At 40.2% G+C, this 19,889-nt stretch overlaps 1 protein-coding gene across 1 annotated transcript in view; it reads left to right on the top strand.

Moving 5' to 3' along the window:
• Nucleotides 1-19,889, top strand: part of LOC121453542 (serine/threonine-protein kinase 32A) — a 109,857-nt gene that overhangs the window by 33,336 nt on the left and 56,632 nt on the right. Inside the window, exons 3-4 of the mRNA XM_041660409.1 lie at nucleotides 2,763-2,818; nucleotides 3,575-3,726. Of these exons, the coding sequence (XP_041516343.1) occupies nucleotides 2,763-2,818; nucleotides 3,575-3,726 (208 nt within the window). The remainder of the gene's footprint in view (nucleotides 1-2,762; nucleotides 2,819-3,574; nucleotides 3,727-19,889) is intronic.

Below are 19,889 nucleotides of genomic sequence, written 5' to 3'. Positions count from 1 at the left end.
GCCTTGCCCTTCTCCCCAGTTCCCTCTGCCTTTCTAAAAACCATTAGATTACATTCCTGATGTTAACCCCCAAGGTCTCTTCCTTTACTGGGCCAGTCCCTCTTCCTGAGGCTGACTACCAAGGTCCAGCTATCCAAGTATTGAAACCCAGCAATTAAAAGCCTTTTTTGGCTTACCTAGTTAGCAGGCCCAATTAAAATGAATACCCATCCTTACATGGGGTTTCCATTTTGTACCTTTATAGCTGACGTTTTTCCTATATGCCACATCTGCCTCCTCTCTATCCACAGACAGTCCTTTGTTCCCCTTTGGAACAAATATCTCTGCACCCTTTCATTTGTTCCCTTCCCCTTCTACCCAGTCCTCTATCTCCTGTCTTTTTTTCTTATTCACTGTCCTCTGTGGCAAATAAATCTCCTTTTTTCTGAGAACTTGGTCTTGAAGTTCCTAAGTTAGTACTTTTCCTTTCAAAAGTTACCAGGTACTTTGACATGAAATCACTTATTATTTTTGGTTAATGCTTAAAATGATTTAGAAAAAGACGTGGCTCATGAGATAGATTGATATCACAATGAGACTTGAAGCTAGGTACTTGCTGTGTGCTTGGAGAATAGGGATATTGCTGTGAGCTAGCCTGCTAGTGCAAAAAAATCCAAATGAATTACTGGATTTGCTCAAGATAAAATCTTGGGTTCGCAAATAAATTCTGGTCAATTTTTCTTAATGTTACCATGGTAAATAATGTATTCCTAAGATTCATGTACTAAATGTAAAAAGTCATTGATTTGGTCATGTCAATATGTAATTTGAGAGAAAATGTATAAAAGCATTTAGCTAATTATTTCTATGACATCTCAGAGTAAGGAATGCACCAAAAATTGCATTTCTACCCACATGTATAAAAAAAATGTCTCAGAGGTGACATTCTTCTTGTATCTCATTTGAGTAGTTTCTGGTTCTTTCTATTCTATTCCATTTAAAATTTTAATGTTTCTTATGAATGCCAAACCTGTTTCTTAACTTATTGATGGGATTTCACTCACAGTAAAATGTTCCCCGAGGTGGCCCAAATGCTCACATTATTCACATTTATAAGGTTCAATTGTTTGGTGGTTCTTGAATATCCTTATGGCTTAGTTTGATAAATTTGCTGGGAGCCAAACTTACATAAATCATGGTACTAGACTCCCTAAGGGTTCACCTGTTTCCATGGGCAATCTTCTGAGACTGCAGAGAAACCAGAGTGAACAAAACGACCTACAGTCTGTCTCTGCAACATATGCTGTGGTGGTCATTCACATGCATAGCACTTCAGGAGGGAAACAGCTTTATCTGCACCTTCTAGGTAAAGATGTTTCCTCATCTAGGAGATTTTTACTGGGGATCATATGGAGAAACTGATTTTATTTCCTATCAAATCACATTGCTATCTGGGGTTCAAGTCTGAGCTGGACCATTTGTAAAACCTAAGTCCACAATAGACCTATGATCTCACACGACTAAATGGATTTTGTGTTAGGAAGAGAAGAATGAAAGCTCAGAGAGGAAGTAGTAATGATGTCATTATAAAAAATGTGTGAGCTTCAGAAAACCCAGAGACCTTCAGGAGGCCTGACCATCTCTTTTCCCCTTTATGGGAAGATAAGCTAGTTGTCGACGAAAAAGACAGAAAACAGCTCTTCATGGGTTGAGAGAGAAGTAGGCAGAGAGCTCAGTCAGTAAGGGTGCTTGCTTCCAGACTGACCAACTGAGCTGTTTAGAGAGCGCACATTCTAGAAAGAGAATTGGCTCGCCAATCTGTCCCCTTGCCTGCATACATGCCCCATGAATAACTGAATGCAAATTTCCCAAGAGATAAGAGATCCTTTCTAGTGTTTCACAGTATTTTTTTTTTTTTAGGAAGTTCTTTAAACCTCTCGCTTGGAATTTGTGTGTCAAAATCCTGATTCCAAAACCAAGAAATACACTTTCTTAAGGTCATCAGGGCAAGAAAACAAAGATGGCCACCTGCCAGAGAGAGTCTGAATTTTGTTCTCATCAGGAATTATTTTATGAGCTTAAGCCTGAAAGATCATGTGTGCTTATAGTGGGTGTCTCTTCTCATCATGAGACACTGTGGATGCAAGGGAGCATGCGTGGTTCATCTCATCTTCAAAGCTTGCTTCGGTGGACCTCTTTACACATTCTTATCTGTAAGCTGGAGATGAGCTCATTTTGTGAACTTATGGGTGCATCATTTTACTCCTTGGGAAAACTGAAAACATTTAGGTACAAAAGAGTGAGGTAGTGGTAAAACAAGCAAGCAGGAAAAAAAGTTAGAAACATAGCTGTTATACATGAAGCCATATGCCCTCTGTACCTAGTGCCAATAGTCACTTTGGCTTCAGTATCTACAGGCAAATCAGTGTTCTGTGTTCTTAGAGACAGCAAGCTCCACTGCTTCTGTCCTTCCTAGGATTCAATGTATTTTTAAGTTTCCTTTATTTTTATGAGTATTTCTTCTCAGAGCACTCTATATAATATCATTAGACTACAGGCTTCACAAACGTAGACTTCCTGTTTTCCCTGTCTTAACACAACCTAGGCTACATGTGGCTAGTGGCTAATAAATCATTTTCAGTGAATGAGCTGATACTTTAACATAGTTTGCGGTGCCATTTTAGACCAGGTCCTTCGATTTAGCCCAATGCTTGTTTCTTTGATTAGCTGTTCAAAAGTCATTTACAGTCACTCCTAACACCCTGCATTCTCCTGCTTTACAGTCAGCTTCGATCACTTTGAAATTCTGCGGGCCATCGGGAAGGGCAGCTTTGGCAAGGTAAGAGCTGATTTGTCCAACTCCCTGCAGAGCTGTGGGTCCTGGACGATCAGAGAATGCTGTGATTGTCGAGGTCCTGGCATGATAAAGACAGATAACTAGGGAATCTTTAGGACTTTCCCAAACTTGTCACCACCACGTGATGAAAGTCAACTTCACGACGAACCATGTGCTGGCTCAGGACTGCCTTGCTCAAGTCAGCTCTGCCTAGTCCAGCCTCCTGTAAGAAACTCTTAGATTCTCCATGGAGACATCCTTTAAGATAAAATAATAATTTTCTATTAAGTTTGCATGTTATTTTGAGAAGGTTGCAGAATGTGGGCAATTGTGTGGCAGGTTCCTCCTGCTCACTCTTTCCCATTAGAACACTTATGCTGGGAAACACTCTGCCTGGTGAGATTTTTGACTTTAGCTCTCCAGTCACATCCGTTCCAGCCACTTAAAGGGGGATCAAGGAAGCTATCTGTTATCAGAAGATTCTTAACATGGAAGCAGATTTAAATGTTGTCTCGAAGATCCCAGGAGCAAAAGCAGGCAAACTAACATGAGGATGCAGAGATTCAATTATTGATGTACTAAATGCATCAATAAATCCATGGGGGAAGAAAATGAAATCTTTACTCTGAGTGAAATAAAAGCTTTGATCCCAGAGAATGACAAGGGCTCTATGGCATGCTAAAGGATAAACCCTTCTGTGTCCCTCAGCCACCTTTTCTTTCTCCCTAATCATTGGCTGACCTGGACTTCCATCACCAGGTCTGCATCGTGCAGAAGAATGATACCAAGAAGATGTATGCCATGAAATACATGAATAAGCAGAAGTGTGTGGAGCGCAATGAAGTGAGGAATGTCTTCAAGGAACTCCAGATCATGCAGGGCCTGGAGCACCCTTTCCTGGTGAATCTGTGGTAAGTGTGCTGACTGTGTCTCTGAATAGACACTCCTGCGTCCATCTGCAAACATGTTTAGACCATCATGACATGACTGCTTAATGTGCGATGGCCAATTCTCATTATGGTTTTCTTTAATGTGTTGCACAAAACTTTGCTGTTAAAATGAGGGGAAAGAAAGTTGGTTTATTTATTGCCGTGCTGGGAGGACCTTGCACACGAACTAAGTGCTCTACCAAAATGGTTTTTCTTTTAATGTGTGTGTATGATGTATGTGTGTAGTGTGTATGTGCGGGTGGGGGTTAAGTTCATATGTGCCTGTGAGTGTGAGTGGAGCTGTGTGTGCACTTGTACGCCTTTGCAGGTCAGAGGACAACCTTGGGTGTTGATCTTCCACGTCCACCTTATTTGAAATAGTAGTTTCCTGTTGTTGACTGCTGTGCACACCAGGCTGCGGGGGGGGGAGGGGGCAGCTTGCAAGCTTCTAGAGATTCTTCTGTCTCTATCTTCTATCTGACAGGCGAGAATTACAGATGTGTGCAGCTGCATCCAGCTTTACATGGGTGATGGGGATCTGAATTCTCATTCTCATGTTTGTATAACAAACACTTTATCCACTGATCCATCTCCACACCCCAAAGTTGCTGCCCCCCATTTTGTCAGGGATAAATATTCCCCCTTGCCTTTAGGCTTAGTGTTTTTTTAAAGAATTTTAATTACATGGACCAATAATGAATGCGCTCAGACGTGTTATCTCTAATTAGATAGATTTTTCTGATGAACTGTGGGGCATGAACTTTCGGTGCCTAGTAAGGCCTCCCTCATGAACATGAAGTTTGCCTTGAGATCTTGTAGAAGACAGTTTCTCCTTAAGGTAACTGGTAACAGGCTGTGTTTTTGGTTTTTTTTTTTGTTTTTGTTTTTGTTTTGTTTTTTGAGGCATACTTTGGAAACAGCTATAGATGCCTGTGATTTGCTACGGTCGGGTGCTGCCTTCCTCAATCAATAGGTTTAGACACTTGCTACACATTAGCTATCTGAGATCAGGTCTTTTCCATAACCCAACGCTTTTTCCATAACCCAACGCTTAGAAGACTTTGAGATACTCGTAATGTTTATTATTACCCCTAGTGCTTTTCTTGTGCATTGAGATCTTTGTTTCTCTCTCATTTTCCAGTACATTTGAATACATCTATTATGTTAAGAGCTGGATCTTAAAGTTAATTCAGTATGTCTGTTATTTAAATATGCATGCCAAGCAGTTCTTACTCACCAGCGGGAGCAAAGAATATGAAAATCTTTATCCAGAGAATACTAATGGAAGAATAATTGAGATTTTGCTATGTGTTTGAGAACATCCTTTTGGAGGCATCAGGGCATGAAGCCTGCCTCCATCCATCTTTACCTAGCACAGTCCACTTAATCTGCAATGTGTTAGATGCTTCTCAGTTAAAAAGGGGATGGCTCTGTGTGACTTAGAAATAGATCTATTGTAATTTGTGCACTACTCAGACCTGCTAAGTCTAATTTTGGTACAGCATCAGTGTACTTGTTAATCAGAATTTTAGAGTGGCCTATTCAGAATGCTACCATGTAAGATGCTAAAATGGATGCAGGCTTTCTCTTGCTTAGCAATCATCATATCCTCTCTTCTCTCTCCTCCCTAAAAATGACAAGGTGCTGTCACTTCACAGCCTCCCTTTGTTCGAAGTCATATTTTTCCTCCTTAAAAAGTTCAGCCAACTCATTTTCCCTTTTTAGCGCCAAGAACTCTTCATAAGGACACACCTAGAGTGTTCCTCTTTTGTGCTGTCTCTTCTGGCTGTGTGGGCAGAGGCAATGAAACCTGGGGGCCGGGAGGCAAGAAGCAGAGACAGTTTAAAAACTCTGTGTTTCTGATCCTACTGCACGCACTGGCTTTGTGGGAGCCTAGGCAGTTTGGATGCTCAACTTACTAGACCTGGATGGAGGTGGGGGTTCCTTGGACTTCCCACAGGACAGGGAACCCTGATTGCTTTTCGGGCTGAGGAGGGGGGGGGACTTAATTGGGGGAGGAGGAGGGAAATGGGAGGCGGTGGCGGGGAAGAGACAGAAATCTTTAATAAATAAATAAATTTAAAAAAAAAGGAAAAAAAAATTCTGTCAATCCAGACCACATTCTGTTCACTGTGCAGAGCTGGCCATACATAGTGTGACAGACTTGCTATCACAGTGGCTCTCAACCTTCCTGATGTTGTGACCCTTAATACAGCTCCTCCGGCTGTGGCGACCCCCAACCACAAAATGATTTCCATTGCTACTTCATAACTTTAATTTGTACTATGACAAAGCATAGCATAACCCTGTAAAAGGGCTATTCTACCCTCAGAAGGGTAATGACCCACAGGTTGAGAAGCTTTGTGCTAGAACATATATCCCCTGTTCTTTTTCTGTTCTCATTGAAGTTCACAGTGAAATTGTGGGCACATTCTATTGATAGACACAGTGCAGAACGCACAATTATTTTTTTATTTGTTGACAATGTACGTGTCAGTGTGTGTGTGTGTGTGTGTGTGTGTGAATTTTCATCCTCCATTCTTTCCTCTCAATCCTCCTCCTTCCCTCCCTTTGGGACTTTCCTTTTCCCATAAGTGTCCCTCCTTCTTTTTTGAATGTTCCTGGCTCACTGAGTTTCATTAGGACTGCTTGTTTGAGTATAGGTGGGAGGTTATTTAATGGGGCCAAGGCAACTAACTTAACAGTGCCTCCATCAGGAAAGAAAGGGACGTCACTTTTCCAAGCTGCCATTAACTGTCTGTAATCCCTTTGGGAGAAGTGGGGACTCAGGATGGAATATTGACAAGCCCTATCTTGGGCAGGGCTTTTCCAGGTAAACACAGCTGAAATAAATTCAGCACGACAACAGTTGCGTCATCTCTAGAGAAGTGGTTTTGTAACGCACCTTCCCATCTTCGAGCTCTTCCATTCTTTTCACCCCCTTGCCTACACTGTCCTCTGAGCGTGGAGTGTGTGTATATAGATATATAGGTATCTCCTTTCCTTTAGGGCTGAGCACACTGGAGGCCCTGGCACTTGGCATTTTTACCAGTTGGAGTCTGCACACCGTAGTAAGAGCCTTCTCTGATAAGGTCTGAGAGAAGCAATATCTGAGGATAAAAACACGAGTGTTTAGAAGGCATTCGGACCACATGTCCCTTAGCAAAACACTACAGTGTGTTCCCTAGGGCCATTGATTCCCCTAGTCATCAGCTCCTGATCAGGGTTTTTGTACCGGGCATAAAGTCTCTCTGTTAGCGTCGGCACGGAATCCAGTCAGAAAGCTCTTTGTTATCCCATCACAGCTATGCTGCTATTGCACCAATGGGTGCTCCCTGTCAGGGGGATTGTTATTATAGTTCAAAGTGTCTACAGCTGGATAAGACTGTATACATGCACTCTCTTCCTCAGCAGCCTTCGCAGTACCTTCCAGCACTATGGAAGCCAACCAGGATAGAGAGGGAGCTGCCAGAGAAGTTTCGGCTTGATTTCCCCACATCCAGTGACCAAAGTGTGTGGTATCTTCAGCAATGGAGTCTTACCATCTAGCGCTAGTGGGCACCCAGGACGATGGCAATAAACTCTATTGTTTTGGGTACCTATGGCAACTCCCTGATCAGCAACAGATAAGGGGGAATCCCACACCTGGAACTCAGAGTTATATTTAGTAACCTCTGGCTTCTGGGAAGGGCTTTATTACCGTGTAGGGAACCTTCATTTAAACTTGTTTTTTGAAACTGTGTTTTTAATGTTTACGAACTAGGTACCCATATGGCTTTTTGCACATTCCCCTAGTCTTGGTTTGTCTTCTACACACCTCCCCTGCCATGCCTACCTAGTTTCTTCCCCACTCAACACCTCTCCATTCCTAGTCCTGACCTTTCTACCTTCATGCCATCCTGTCTCTCCCATTCCCCTTTAATCCTTTAAGACAAAAATCTTCACAGAGGGCATGTATTCCTTCTCATTGTAGGGCTTTCTGTCCTAGCGAGTTACTGTATTTTTTTTTAAGGGAGTCTTTTCAGGAGAAATAAGCATGTTACAAACCTTCTGAGTTTTAATAATGAATGACCTGTCACTTTCAAGTTTCATCATCAGAAGACATGGTTACAATGAATGGCGGCTTGTTCCGGTGGATGAAAAGGGTCACCCAGCATATAGGCTTTTGCAACTATTTATTTGCATTTTTTTTCTTTCTTGCTCCATGTTGTTATAATATTCTAAACAACTGGCCAATGTGGGTGCCCAAAAGTCTACCTTGAACAATGCTTAATTCCAAAGCATCATGGGAAGCATCACTGAAGTGTCTTTAGTACATTCTTTATTAGAGTTGATTTTGATTTCCTGCTTTCATTCTGAAAATCAAACATAAGCTAATTAAATGTTCCCCAAAATATTATATATAACAGATTTATGTTCTGGCCCAACAATTAGATTTATTTGGCTATCTCCAAAACTTTGGAGGGTAGTACCTTAAGAAACATCATATAATATATAAAACTACAGCAATCCTTTCAAAAACCCCTGCCTATTTCACATACTCTGTTTTCCTAATAGGCTCCCCACATCCTACCACGTATTGCCTTGAATAACCTCATCCATTCTCAAGATACATCCAGCCTTTAGGGCTGTACTCTGACCTCAGTTTTCAAGCTGAGAAAAATAACCAAATTTCTCTTAAACACCATTTGCTTTAATGTTAAGAGACATAAATGTATAGGTATACATATAGGTGTGCACACCTATCTCTCTCTGTGTGTGCATGTATATATGCTTGAAATTTTTCTGCTTATTGCAACCAATTTGAAAAACAGAAAATGAATTATATAGACAAACGAGAAATTCTTAGAAGTTTTAACCCCTTCAAACAATCATGTTTAATGTTTTAATGTGCATTCTAGCATAATATTTGCATATAGTTTTCTGGTTTTGGCCCACATTGGCCCCGTTATTTCCTTCATTGGTGTGTATATTTACTGAGCATCAGAACCAAGTTGCATCTCAGGCTGCCATAAAATCTGGGAGGCACAGTTTTTTGAATCTCAGATAAACACCCAATAATTTTAACCGCTGCCCCAAGCGCCGCACAGACATGTTTTTAAATTATTCATTTATTGAATGTATCTGAATTTCAAATTTAACTGGCTATAGAGTACTCTTATTTACTCCATCTGGCAATCCTAATTGCAACACACACCCACAGGGAGAGGACAGAGCGATGAGCAAGAATAGATGAAACTCTTATCTGCCTACCACTACTGATAGGAAAACACTAATGTCAATCAAATGGCTCTTGAGATATAAACTGTGAGGAAGGCGTGGAAGGATTTAGGGGATGCCCCCCCCCCCATTCTGTGTTCCAGGGACATAAGTTCACCCCTGTAGGACAAGGTGTCAGGGAGGAACAACATTTGAATTAACGTTGAACCTTGCCAGCCGCTTGGCCCTGGATCCAATCAGGAAGAATCTTCAGATGTAGGGCACGTTATCAAGTGAAAGCTGCCAGACAGGGCTGGCATCCAGGAAAAGTAAATACAGTCTTGCTGTGAGTCGCTCCCTGAGGGCTGTTAACAAAGCCCTGGCAACCCACGGTCAGAAAACAAATAGACTTGCAGCCGCTTCCCCAGGTGGCTTTTGTTAATTGAGATTAAGCCTGCAGCTGCAAGGCACGCTGGGGCCTCTCTCCTAGCTCGCTCGGGCCCCTGGGCCCCGGGAACAGAAAGGGCTCACAAGTGGTTTTAATAAATTAAAAAACAGAGTCATCTATTTTAAGTGGAAAAGACCACCTAAACCTGGAGCGTGACAAGAGGTCCTTTCTGACAGCTGAACACACAGCCGTGCCGAGTCCCGCCGATGGCGGCCTGGAAGCTTCTCCAGTGTTCGCCGCTCGATTTCCTGGAGTGACAACTGAGACCTCTTGGTAACTGACAAGGTGCTTCTCAATGGCGTCCTATCTCTCTTGGTTTGACGTATATTAGAGTCTTTGTTTATCCTAATAAACTCAGTTGAGAGGGATGGGTGGTTCTATTCTACATTTGGAGAAAACTGAGGCTTCCCCAGGCGTTATGAGGAGTAAGGGCCTGGGCTCCCATCTGATAACCTGCCCTTAAATCTGCCTTCTTTCTATTGTGTACCATCCCCAGAAGACATCTCATGAGACTCCCTTACAAAATATGCAAGGCAGCAGAATTGATTTTGTTTATTATCTTTCATATCTACCACAGGGATATCACAAAGCAGGCAGGTATGTTCGCACGCTTTTCTCTGTCTCAACTCTTGCAACAGTGCCTAGCACACAGCAAGTGATCAATAAATGCCTGTTCAGTGAGAGAATGAACCAAGTAAGTCAGCGATAAGACCAGGTTATTGGCTCCTGGTTGCTTGATCTTGTCCCCAAGATGTCAGTACCACATTGGCTCCTCACAATGTCCCCACCATGTCTCCACCACATTGGCACCCTCACAAATATACTGTTTTATAATCACACACACTTCAGTTCCTAGCTGATTTTAGGGTCTCAGGAACTGGAGTTTTAATACCTGTTCTGCCATTCGGTAACTATAAATTAGACCAGTTACCCCATGTACTTTGCTTGATTTCCCTAGACGTAATTGAGGATAATGTAAATATTCATCTAGAGAGCTACAAATGAACAACATACATATATAAAGTACTACACATGGTAGTTGCTTAGTAAGCCGTGTCTTTAAACAACTGAGTGACGATCATCTGGAAAAGGAGTGACTGCCCCTACCACCAGATATTTATTTCTCATGACCCCATGTACTGACCAGGCATTTTTTTCTGGTTCGGGAGGCCTTGTCTGAAGCTGTCTGAGACTGGGGAGTTAGTCATCCAAAATAATCTACCTGGTTCTTGATAACTGAGGTTCATCATCTCTGCTGCTGTCTTCATGGCAGTGAAGATATGGGGAACTCTCAAACAACAGTGGAAGGATTCCACAGGCAAGAAAGGACATGGTTCATGAGAAACACGTTTCCAGCTTTTGCCTACGTCTTGTCTTCTACTGTCTCAGCAGCCAAAGTGAATCCTTAGGTCATGACCAGATCTAAGGGCTAGAGGACCATGGCAAAGCCTGGGTCTCAAAAGGGCAGGCAAAGGAACCACTGTAGTTAATTTAGAAACCAGCTGTCACAATACATGAAATAGTCTTAAGATATGATCAAACAATCAAGTAACTGATAAAAACTCTTAGTTGTGCTAGAATTGGGATCCATAGGAAGTAACCAAGTGCTCTTAGTTGTGAAAGTCTTCAAGGAAGAATTTGTTGTTGAAGTAGCTCTCCTTTGAGGAGTCTGTACTCACACTTAGATATATCTTACTGTATGTGATTCTAAGAAGCCCACATGCATGCTCTCAAGTGTGCCTGACTTTCATTGAAATGATTATTCTTGGAGATGATCCTGGTATACATGGATAAGACAGAAGGACAGTCCCTGAAGGACACAGCAGAGACACAGTATTATTGGGTGGCCTGTGTGCAGTAATTATACTATATGTACTTGATGACTGGATGTCCCATGGACTAATGGGTTAGTCTTGTGGACTATCTGCATCTTCGTAATATACACAATAACTCCTCATTTTCTCATTGTCCTGATACAAAAGTTCCTTCATAGAAAATAACACAAAGATATTAAAAATACTCAGCTCAAGGAAACTCATTGGGTCCATTAGGGATAATGTAGATAAAGAAATCAAGGTGAAGTGCAGGAATAAAGGCAATTCCGGGAATCCAGGTACAGGGACTAATGGGCAAACCCTTGAGACTGTCTGGCCCAGATGAGTCAGCTCCAATGATTTTCTAACCTTGTGTCAACCACTCAAGATTCAAAGTCCTAGGCAGATGTCTAATTGGCTCTGCTCAGAAAAGCATGCCTGCCCCTTAGCTTTTGAGAGAGAGGAAAGAATGACTCCTGGCTTGTTGACCTGAGCAACCTGGAGACTGTGTCAATCACTGAGATGGGGGAGATCTGATGAGAAGCAGACTTAATTTGGGACTTCTGTTCAGTGATTTCAATACAGTTGTTGGGTAGGGAGTAAATCCTGTGTTTCTGTAGAAACCCAAACTCCAGAGAGTAGTCAGGCAAAACAGGAGTGTGCAGATCATTGGCTAGAGACTGCATTTCAGGGACTGGAAGGGAGCCCTTTGGAGTGTGCAGGTGAGACATTAAAGGCTCTGAGTGTTCCCCAGTTCACATAGAAGAAGCGGGGAGTGGACCATACCACAGCACAGCCACATTTATCATCTTCCTAGTTACTACACTCTAGTGGATGTCTGCACTGAGCTCCATGGATTAAATGGTGACTCTGTCACATACACACCCTGTGGCTTTGTATTTCATTTGCAGCATTGTAATTTTGGTATTATGTTGGCCATAATTGGATCTTTTCAATTTTATATAAATGTTACCATAGCCTTTCAATTTGTATTTTATATCTACTGGTATTTATTTTGGGTACTATTGAATTTATGGATTAATTCAAGGAAAAATTTTATCATATTATCATACTAAAATAGTACATCTTTTAATTCATATATTTTTCTTTTTTAATGTATAGAAACCTTGATTTTTCTCCCTTTGTCTCTGTTTTTAATGTGATCCTGGTGTGGAAGATGATTTTATCCATTTTTAAGATTTATTCTTAAGTATTTGATATTTTTCATAATATTATTTTTTATTAAATTTATGTTTTCTAGTAGTCTGTTGCTTGTATGCTACAATAGAATTGATATTGGCATTATTTCCCAAACTCTGTTGAACTTCCTCAGTAACTTTCCTATAGGTGTTGGCAGAGGTTTCTGTCCCACCCTTTCCCAGAGCCATTCAGTCCCAAAGAAACACACAGAGGTCTACATTAATTATAAACTGGTTGGCCTATTAGCTCAGGCTTCATATTTACTCTTATATCATAAAATAGCCCATAATTCTTGTCTATATTAGCCAAATGGCTTGGTACCTTTTATCAGAAAGGCATTCTCATCTTGCCTCCTCTGCATCTGGGTAACGACTGTAGACTGACTCTTTTCCTCTTCCCAGAATTCTTCTGTTTTCATCGCCCTGCCTCTACTTCCTGCCTGGTCACCTTGCCTATACTTTGTGTCTGGCTACTGGCCAATCAGTATTTTATTAAAACAATACAAAAGACCATTGTCCCACAGCACATAGGTTTTCAAAATTTACAACCATGTCATGAACAGATAATAGTGGTTTCATTTCTCCCTCTCTGGTCTCATCCCTTTGTTCCCATGCAAAGGGAGCAAAGTTGAACACAAATAGTGACCTGGGCAAGTTGGCCTTTTTTGAGTTCCTAGAAGTGGGTTTAAATATTTTCAGATGTCATGTGATATTTTCTGTAGGGTATCTGTTCACAGAGTCATGATAGGGAAGTTCCATTTTGGTTCTAGAGTCTATGAATTTTAATTTATCAAGTAACTTCTTTTTAAATTAAGATCTCAATTTCTACCACATAAAAAGTAAATTGATTTGGGACTCACAAAACAACTCCCCAAATGAACTGTATTTGGTCACATTCTATTCTCCTTACACATTTATATAAAATCCTAGGTCACTATGAGAATCATTAACTTGCTAGACTTCATATTTTCACCTTATCTGTATATTACTTTTATTTAAAAATTAATGTTTTACCTGGTATACATTTTGAGATATGTAGAAATAAGGGTGACTGCCAAAGATGATATAGCAGTTAAAGAAAAGAATTGACAATAAAGGGCAAAAGTAGAATGACAGACAAGTAGAATCTGACAGGGTATAGATGGGCTATACCCTAAGAGGAAGATGAAGGTGAATAGGCTAGCCTTAAGTCAAAAATGCAGGTGGAAATGTGGATGCTTCTTTCACTGCACTAGGAGAGAACACAGAACAGGAAGCATATGTGGGGGAGGCAGCAGGTTTGTTGGTAGGCGTGTGAGGAAGTAATGTTCAGGTTATTGTCTCTGCTAACCCCATGAAATCACAAACTGAGAAAGAAGAGCAGGAGATTTTTAAGGAGAGAAGCTGAGAAATAACTGAAAAAAGCAAAATTTAAAAATTAGAATAGTATTTTCTGAGTATCCGTTTAAAATCTGTGTCTGTAAATTCAAAGTGAACCGAATCATCAAATCTGTGTTTTTCTACATAGACTGCACATACAAGATGTTGGTTTTGTAGTTTCTAAAATGTTTTAAGACCTATCAAACTGGGATTTAATCATAAAGGATTCTCATAGACCCAAGAAGATTCTTGCTGAAAATGGCAGTGCAAGTCTATCGCCTCAGCACGTGGAAGGCTCAGGCAAGGGGATGGAGAGTTTGAAGAAAACCTGGGCTACCTAGTAAGACTTTGTCTCAAAAAATGAAAATAGGAATGTAGATTCTTAGGATAAATTTAAGAATATCTATATGGAAAGTAATACAGTCTCATGTGTTCTATGGAAAGTGACAGTCTCATGCCATCTTCAGGTCAGTTCCTGCATGGTATGTATTAGCTTTGACCCTTTAGAAAAATAGACACACTGGGTCAAAGCCGCAAAACCAGTGGCAAGGTCTGTCGGGATTCCATCAATATTAACATACATTCCATCTTAACATTATGTCTGTAAGGTATTCAGTTATCATTCCTTCAGCAAAACATTTAAAAATAAGCACAATCAAAGGACTAAGTAAGAATATAGACATCATTTAGCATGATAAATAATAAATTTTAATGGAACAAAATCACTACTTGTTTTTTAAAATACTCAAGTTGGGGATAGGTCTCTAGTTGCTTGCCTGGAGGAGTTTTGACTGTCAGGTATCAGAAACATTGCTAGCTAGTTCATCCCTGCTAACACAGGACACAGTGCTGCTCCCAACTCTGCAGAAGATGTATTGGTCTAGTTTGGATATAGGCACTACTTGGTTGAAAGAAAGTCAGGCACATTGTATAAAGAGAAGTAGGGACAAGGATAGGAAGGATGAAGTATCTGTCCTTGGGAGACCTTCCTTTGCCCCAGAATTCATGGAGTTTTACAACTTGTTCAGTAAGGAATGAATTGTCTTTTTGGCCAGAGAGATGGGGGATGGAAAAATCTAACTGTGCCAGATGAATGTTCTATCTCTTTACTGAGGAACGACAGACAGGTCAGCACTTCTGATTCAATGCTTCCTGAACCCTGCTAATATCAGCCAAGACATTTCCATCTATTTCCAAACACAAGTGACCATTTCCCTTCCTGTCAAAAACCCAGAATCACCAAGTTTCATCATTTTCTCTGCAGTGATCGCTGATTGTCACAGATCTCCAAATCAATTTCTAACGCTTGTTTTTTTTTCTAATCCTTCGTGTAATGTTCTGATTTAATTGTTCCTCATTAACATGTAAGCATGTGTCTTGGCTTTTCCACGTATATGGGGAACAAGACATGTTATTCCCCTTTGCCTGTTTACTGGATATCTTATTCTCTAAGGGAACCTCTCAGGAGATTCTGTACAAATAACAGTAGCCAAATTTCCTCTGGAGAGATTTCATAAACAAGACCTCCAGAGCCAGTATGAGCTGACGGATCACAAAATCTGCAGAGTTCTGTCCGGATAAAGATCAATGCTTTGAACAATCAGGTATGACATAAGGACATGGGGACATAATATGCAGCCTATTCTGTGAATTTAAAAGAAAATAACTACACACCATGTTTTTCACTGTGAAATGCACAAATCTCTATGTGTTTTAATGAAGACTTCAGTTTATGGCTCATGTAACATTTTTTTGAGGTTTTTATGATCCCTACAGTTAATTTTAGGGTTTTCTGTTAATTTCTATAATAGTAATTTGTATTTTTCTTTAACATTTCTTATCAAGTTTTCTATCAATTTATTTGTGTAAATATTTATTTTTTAAGATGGTTGATTTCAAGAGAGAAAAAAAAACCATATTCTTTGCATCACTTTAACTGTAATGCATTATACAGGGGTATAAATATGTAATAAATATTTGTAGAATATCACTAAACAAACAAGTACACATGATAGACCAGGCTACATGCCAGGGCTTTCTGGTAGATACAGCGATGAAGAAGGCATAGGATCTTCAAAAATTTCCCTCAAGTGAGGACTTGGAGCTAAATGAATAAATCGTGAAAATGCAGTCTGATTCAGAAGAGAATCCACTGCTAAGTCTCCAAAATGTTCTATTACAGGCAAGTGTCTGAGTGCTTTGGAATTGCACAGGAGGGAAGTAGAAATAACCCCAAGACCCATGGGAGACTCAAGTAGAGCTGAGATAAACTCATGCAGGACAAGCTTTTATGTCTCTGAGATGTACACCAAAATTGTTCTTGCAGACTAGGAAGTCTGACTATATAGTGATTTTCTCAGTTCCATTCTGTCTAAAAGATCTGCCTGCACTGTGAGCCACCAACTTTATGACTTTCAATTATGTAGTTCTTTAGTCTGGGAAAATACACAAGAGCGGGTAATGTCATTTGGCCACTGGTTTAATGAGGGTGTTTAAGCTGCATTTTTTTTCCCTCAGTAAACTCTGTAAGGCACTAGTAGGGCAGAGAAATAAGAACTCTGTACGTTTCAAGACTTGGTGCACGGATGAATTTTTCTGAAGTGGAACCCCCTCCCCTGGAAATTTGACAGTATTCCCTACAGAGTGCATATGACAAAGTCTATACTGTTATATATTACTGGAGGGATTCAAAATTGGCACAGACACTCAAAGACAGATTTGATAGTATCTAACACACTTGTGTGTGCTTTTGCCCTCTGTTGCGATGAATCCTCATACTAGCAAACCCGCTCCTAGAAATATCTGATAATGCTAAGTAGAATATAAAAAGACACATGCACTACACATATACTAGAGTATTACTGGAATCTCCAATAGGAAAAGCTTGAAAACAGCCTTTTGGTCTCCCACAGAGGATAACTTAATTAAACATGTAACATGGCTAAGGAAAGGAATGACAGATAACTCTTTCTGGTGCTTTCTCCAGCATGTACTACTAAGTGAATAAAAAGCCAACAAGCTTGAACTCATCTATAGACGTTACCCTGACCCTATGAAAGTCCTAGATGGTTCAAGAAAACAGGAAATGAAGTCGGGTATGGTGGTGCACATCTTTAATTCTAGCACTTAGGGAGGCAGAGACAGTGGGATCTCTGTGAGTTTGAGGCTAGCCAAAGAGTTCCTGGGCAGCCTGGACTACACATCAAAACCCTATCTAGAAAAAAACAAAGCAAGCAAGCAAACAAACAAACACAATCCATAAACTTCTCTTGAATTTTACAAAGAGTTGGGTGTTATAGCATACTCTTTAAAAGGTATATTTTTTAATTTTTAACTCTTTTATTGAGATTATGTTACACCATTTCTCCCTTCTTTTTCATCCTTTCAAGCCATCCCTTGCTCTCTTCCAAATCTGTGGTGTCCTTTTTTCTTTAATTGTTGCTGTGTGTGTGTGTCTCTCTGTGTGTGTGGTTTCTAGATGCAAAAATACACCCTGCTCAGTCCGTATTATGAAACTTTTCATTGGAACAGAGACAACTGCAGAAAAACACAGCCAATCAAAACATAGTCTCAAATGATCCATCTACAACATCACTTCTGCATCTAAGACTCAGGGATCACTGAGACAGACAGAGCAGAGAGATGAAAAGAGCCAGAGAAACCTGGAGTTTGCTGTGAGATAATGACTCCTGGAGATGTCAGAAGTTACATCCATGAATTCTCACCTACATGGCAGCATAAGCATGATCTGAATAAGGGGGACACTAATAGACATGATAATGTGGAAGGAAGAAAACTTTTAATCCCAGCTTTCAGCAAGTTAAGCAAATAGATCTGTATGAGTTTGAAGCTAGCCTGCTGTACATCATGAGCTCCAGGCCAGCCAAGACTATACAGTGAGAGAGACCTCGACTCAAACAACAAGAATGAAGAAGGAAAAAGAAAGAAAGGAAGGAATTCACATAGAGACTCAAGGGATGCGAGATTTAAAAAAAAAAATTCAAAGACTAACTGAAACAATCTTGAACAGAAAGGGCAATATTGGAGGGTTCATATCCCCATCTGCAATGTGCTACAGAGCTACAGAATCAAGACAGGGTTTCAGGCATTAAAAACAGAGATAGCATAGTACTGGGAATCTAAAAGCAAATCCTCACTAATTATTGATTGATTTTGAACCAAGGTGTCAAGGTAATTTAGCAGTGAAAAACTATAGATAATTCAGAAAATCATGAGACAACTGGGCATTTACCAAATTAAAATAAAAATTCTTCAAAGCTATGCTCAAGAAGTGAAATGACAGCACATAAAATGAGAGAAAAAATAGAGACAGCTTATAAATTATATGCCTGGCAAGAGTCTTCAATAGATAGTATACAGAAGAAACAATTATTTCAAAAGCTATAAAAGGAAAAAAATCCCATTTTGAAAACCAATAAAGAATATAGATAGAGGGTTTTCTCCAAAATTGTAGCTAACCAATAGGTACTCAAGAAGGTGTACAACATGCATAAACATTGGGAAACTGCAGATGACAATCATCGTGGGACTGCTTCCTATGCATTGGGATGACTATTGTTTTAAAAGCAAAAAGTAATGAATGATGGAAAGGATGTGGAAAAACTGGAGTATCCTAGGATATTATTTTAAGATTTGTTACATTTGTTTATGCTGTGGAACACTTGTTTAATGATGCAAAGATATGTTGCATTTGTTCGGCTCTCTGAAGCTGTGTTCTTTGCCTGCCTAAAACACCTGATTGGCCTAATAATGAACTTAACAGTCAATAGTAAGGCAGAAAAAAGAATAGGTGAGGTGGTAGGCAGAAAGAATAGATAGAAAGAGGAATCTGGGAAAAGAAATATCAAGGAGTGAGCAAAAAAAAGGCCAGTTAACCAGCCATGAGGTCAGGCATGGGATAAGAAGGAAAGAAAAGTTATAAAGAAATAGAAAATGATAAATGTTGCAGGAGGCCACTTATTGATTCCCAAGTGCTCAGTCCCAAAATAATCACACAGAAACTGTATTATTTAAATCATTGCTTGACCCATTAGCTCTAGACTCTTATTGGCTAACTCTTACATCTTAATTTAACCCATCTCCATTAATCTATATATCACCACAGGACAGTGACTTTTACCAGGTAAAGTTCTATCTGGCTTCCCGGGGGACTACATGATTTTTCTCTGACTCCACCTCCTTTCTCCCAGCATTCAGTTTAGTTTTCCCCACCTAGCTCTGTTCCTGCTTTGCTATAGGCCCAAAGCAGTTCCTTTATTAACCAATGATATTCATAGCACATAGAGGGGAATCCAACATCAGGTAAAATTCCAGAGGTAAAAGGTAGATGGGATAATTTAAGTGAAGAAAACCTGGCTAGAAACAAGCCAAGCAAAGGCTCGGCATTTATAAGTTGGAAAAAGTGTCTGTGCAATTTATTTGGGAGCTGGGTGGTGGGCCCCCCAAGAAAGTAAAGAGCAAAGAGCAAAAGAGCCAAAGGGTGAAAAATAAACAACACTGGAGCCCTTGTCCTTGTGGGTGAAGATGTAAAATGGTGCAGTCGCTGCAGAAAATGACATGAGAATTCATCCAAAATGTTAAGGTCTTCTCATATTATGCTCACTGTGTCCAGTTTGTGGCAAAAGTAACTAATAGCAACTTTACTATGCTTAATCAGTTGGAAATACTATAACAAACAGTAGGAATAGACGTAGCATATACAGTTTTCAATGATGCCTGGTGAGTAGCAGTGCTGCCATTCTGACAGTGGTGTGTGTGTTGATGGGAAAGAGCTAACACATATTTTATCTGTCTGTCATTATCGACCAGCACCTTTGGTGATGGAAAAAGGACTTACTTTCATTACGAAAATTAATGTGTTTATCATGGAGTACACTTGAGTCTGCAAATATCCATTATATCTGCATGTGTGCATGTGCGTGTGTGTTTGTATGTGTGTGTGTGTGTGTGTGTGTGTGTGTGTGTGTGTGTTTGAGAGAGAGAGAGAGAGAGAGAGACAGAGAGAGAGAGAATATTTCCAACAACCACATTTGCCTGGAATATGAATTATACAAGACAGCTAGTAATATGTTTGTATGACATAAAAGTATCGAATCCTACTTGATC

Source organism: Microtus oregoni, unplaced genomic scaffold, assembly GCF_018167655.1.
Source record: "Microtus oregoni isolate MIOR12 unplaced genomic scaffold, Mior012 000011F_ref0000422, whole genome shotgun sequence".
In the NCBI taxonomy this organism is placed as follows: Eukaryota; Metazoa; Chordata; class Mammalia; order Rodentia; family Cricetidae; genus Microtus; species Microtus oregoni.
The sequence above is the reverse complement of the archived record's forward strand: the minus strand, read 5'-3'. Positions and strand labels throughout refer to the sequence as shown.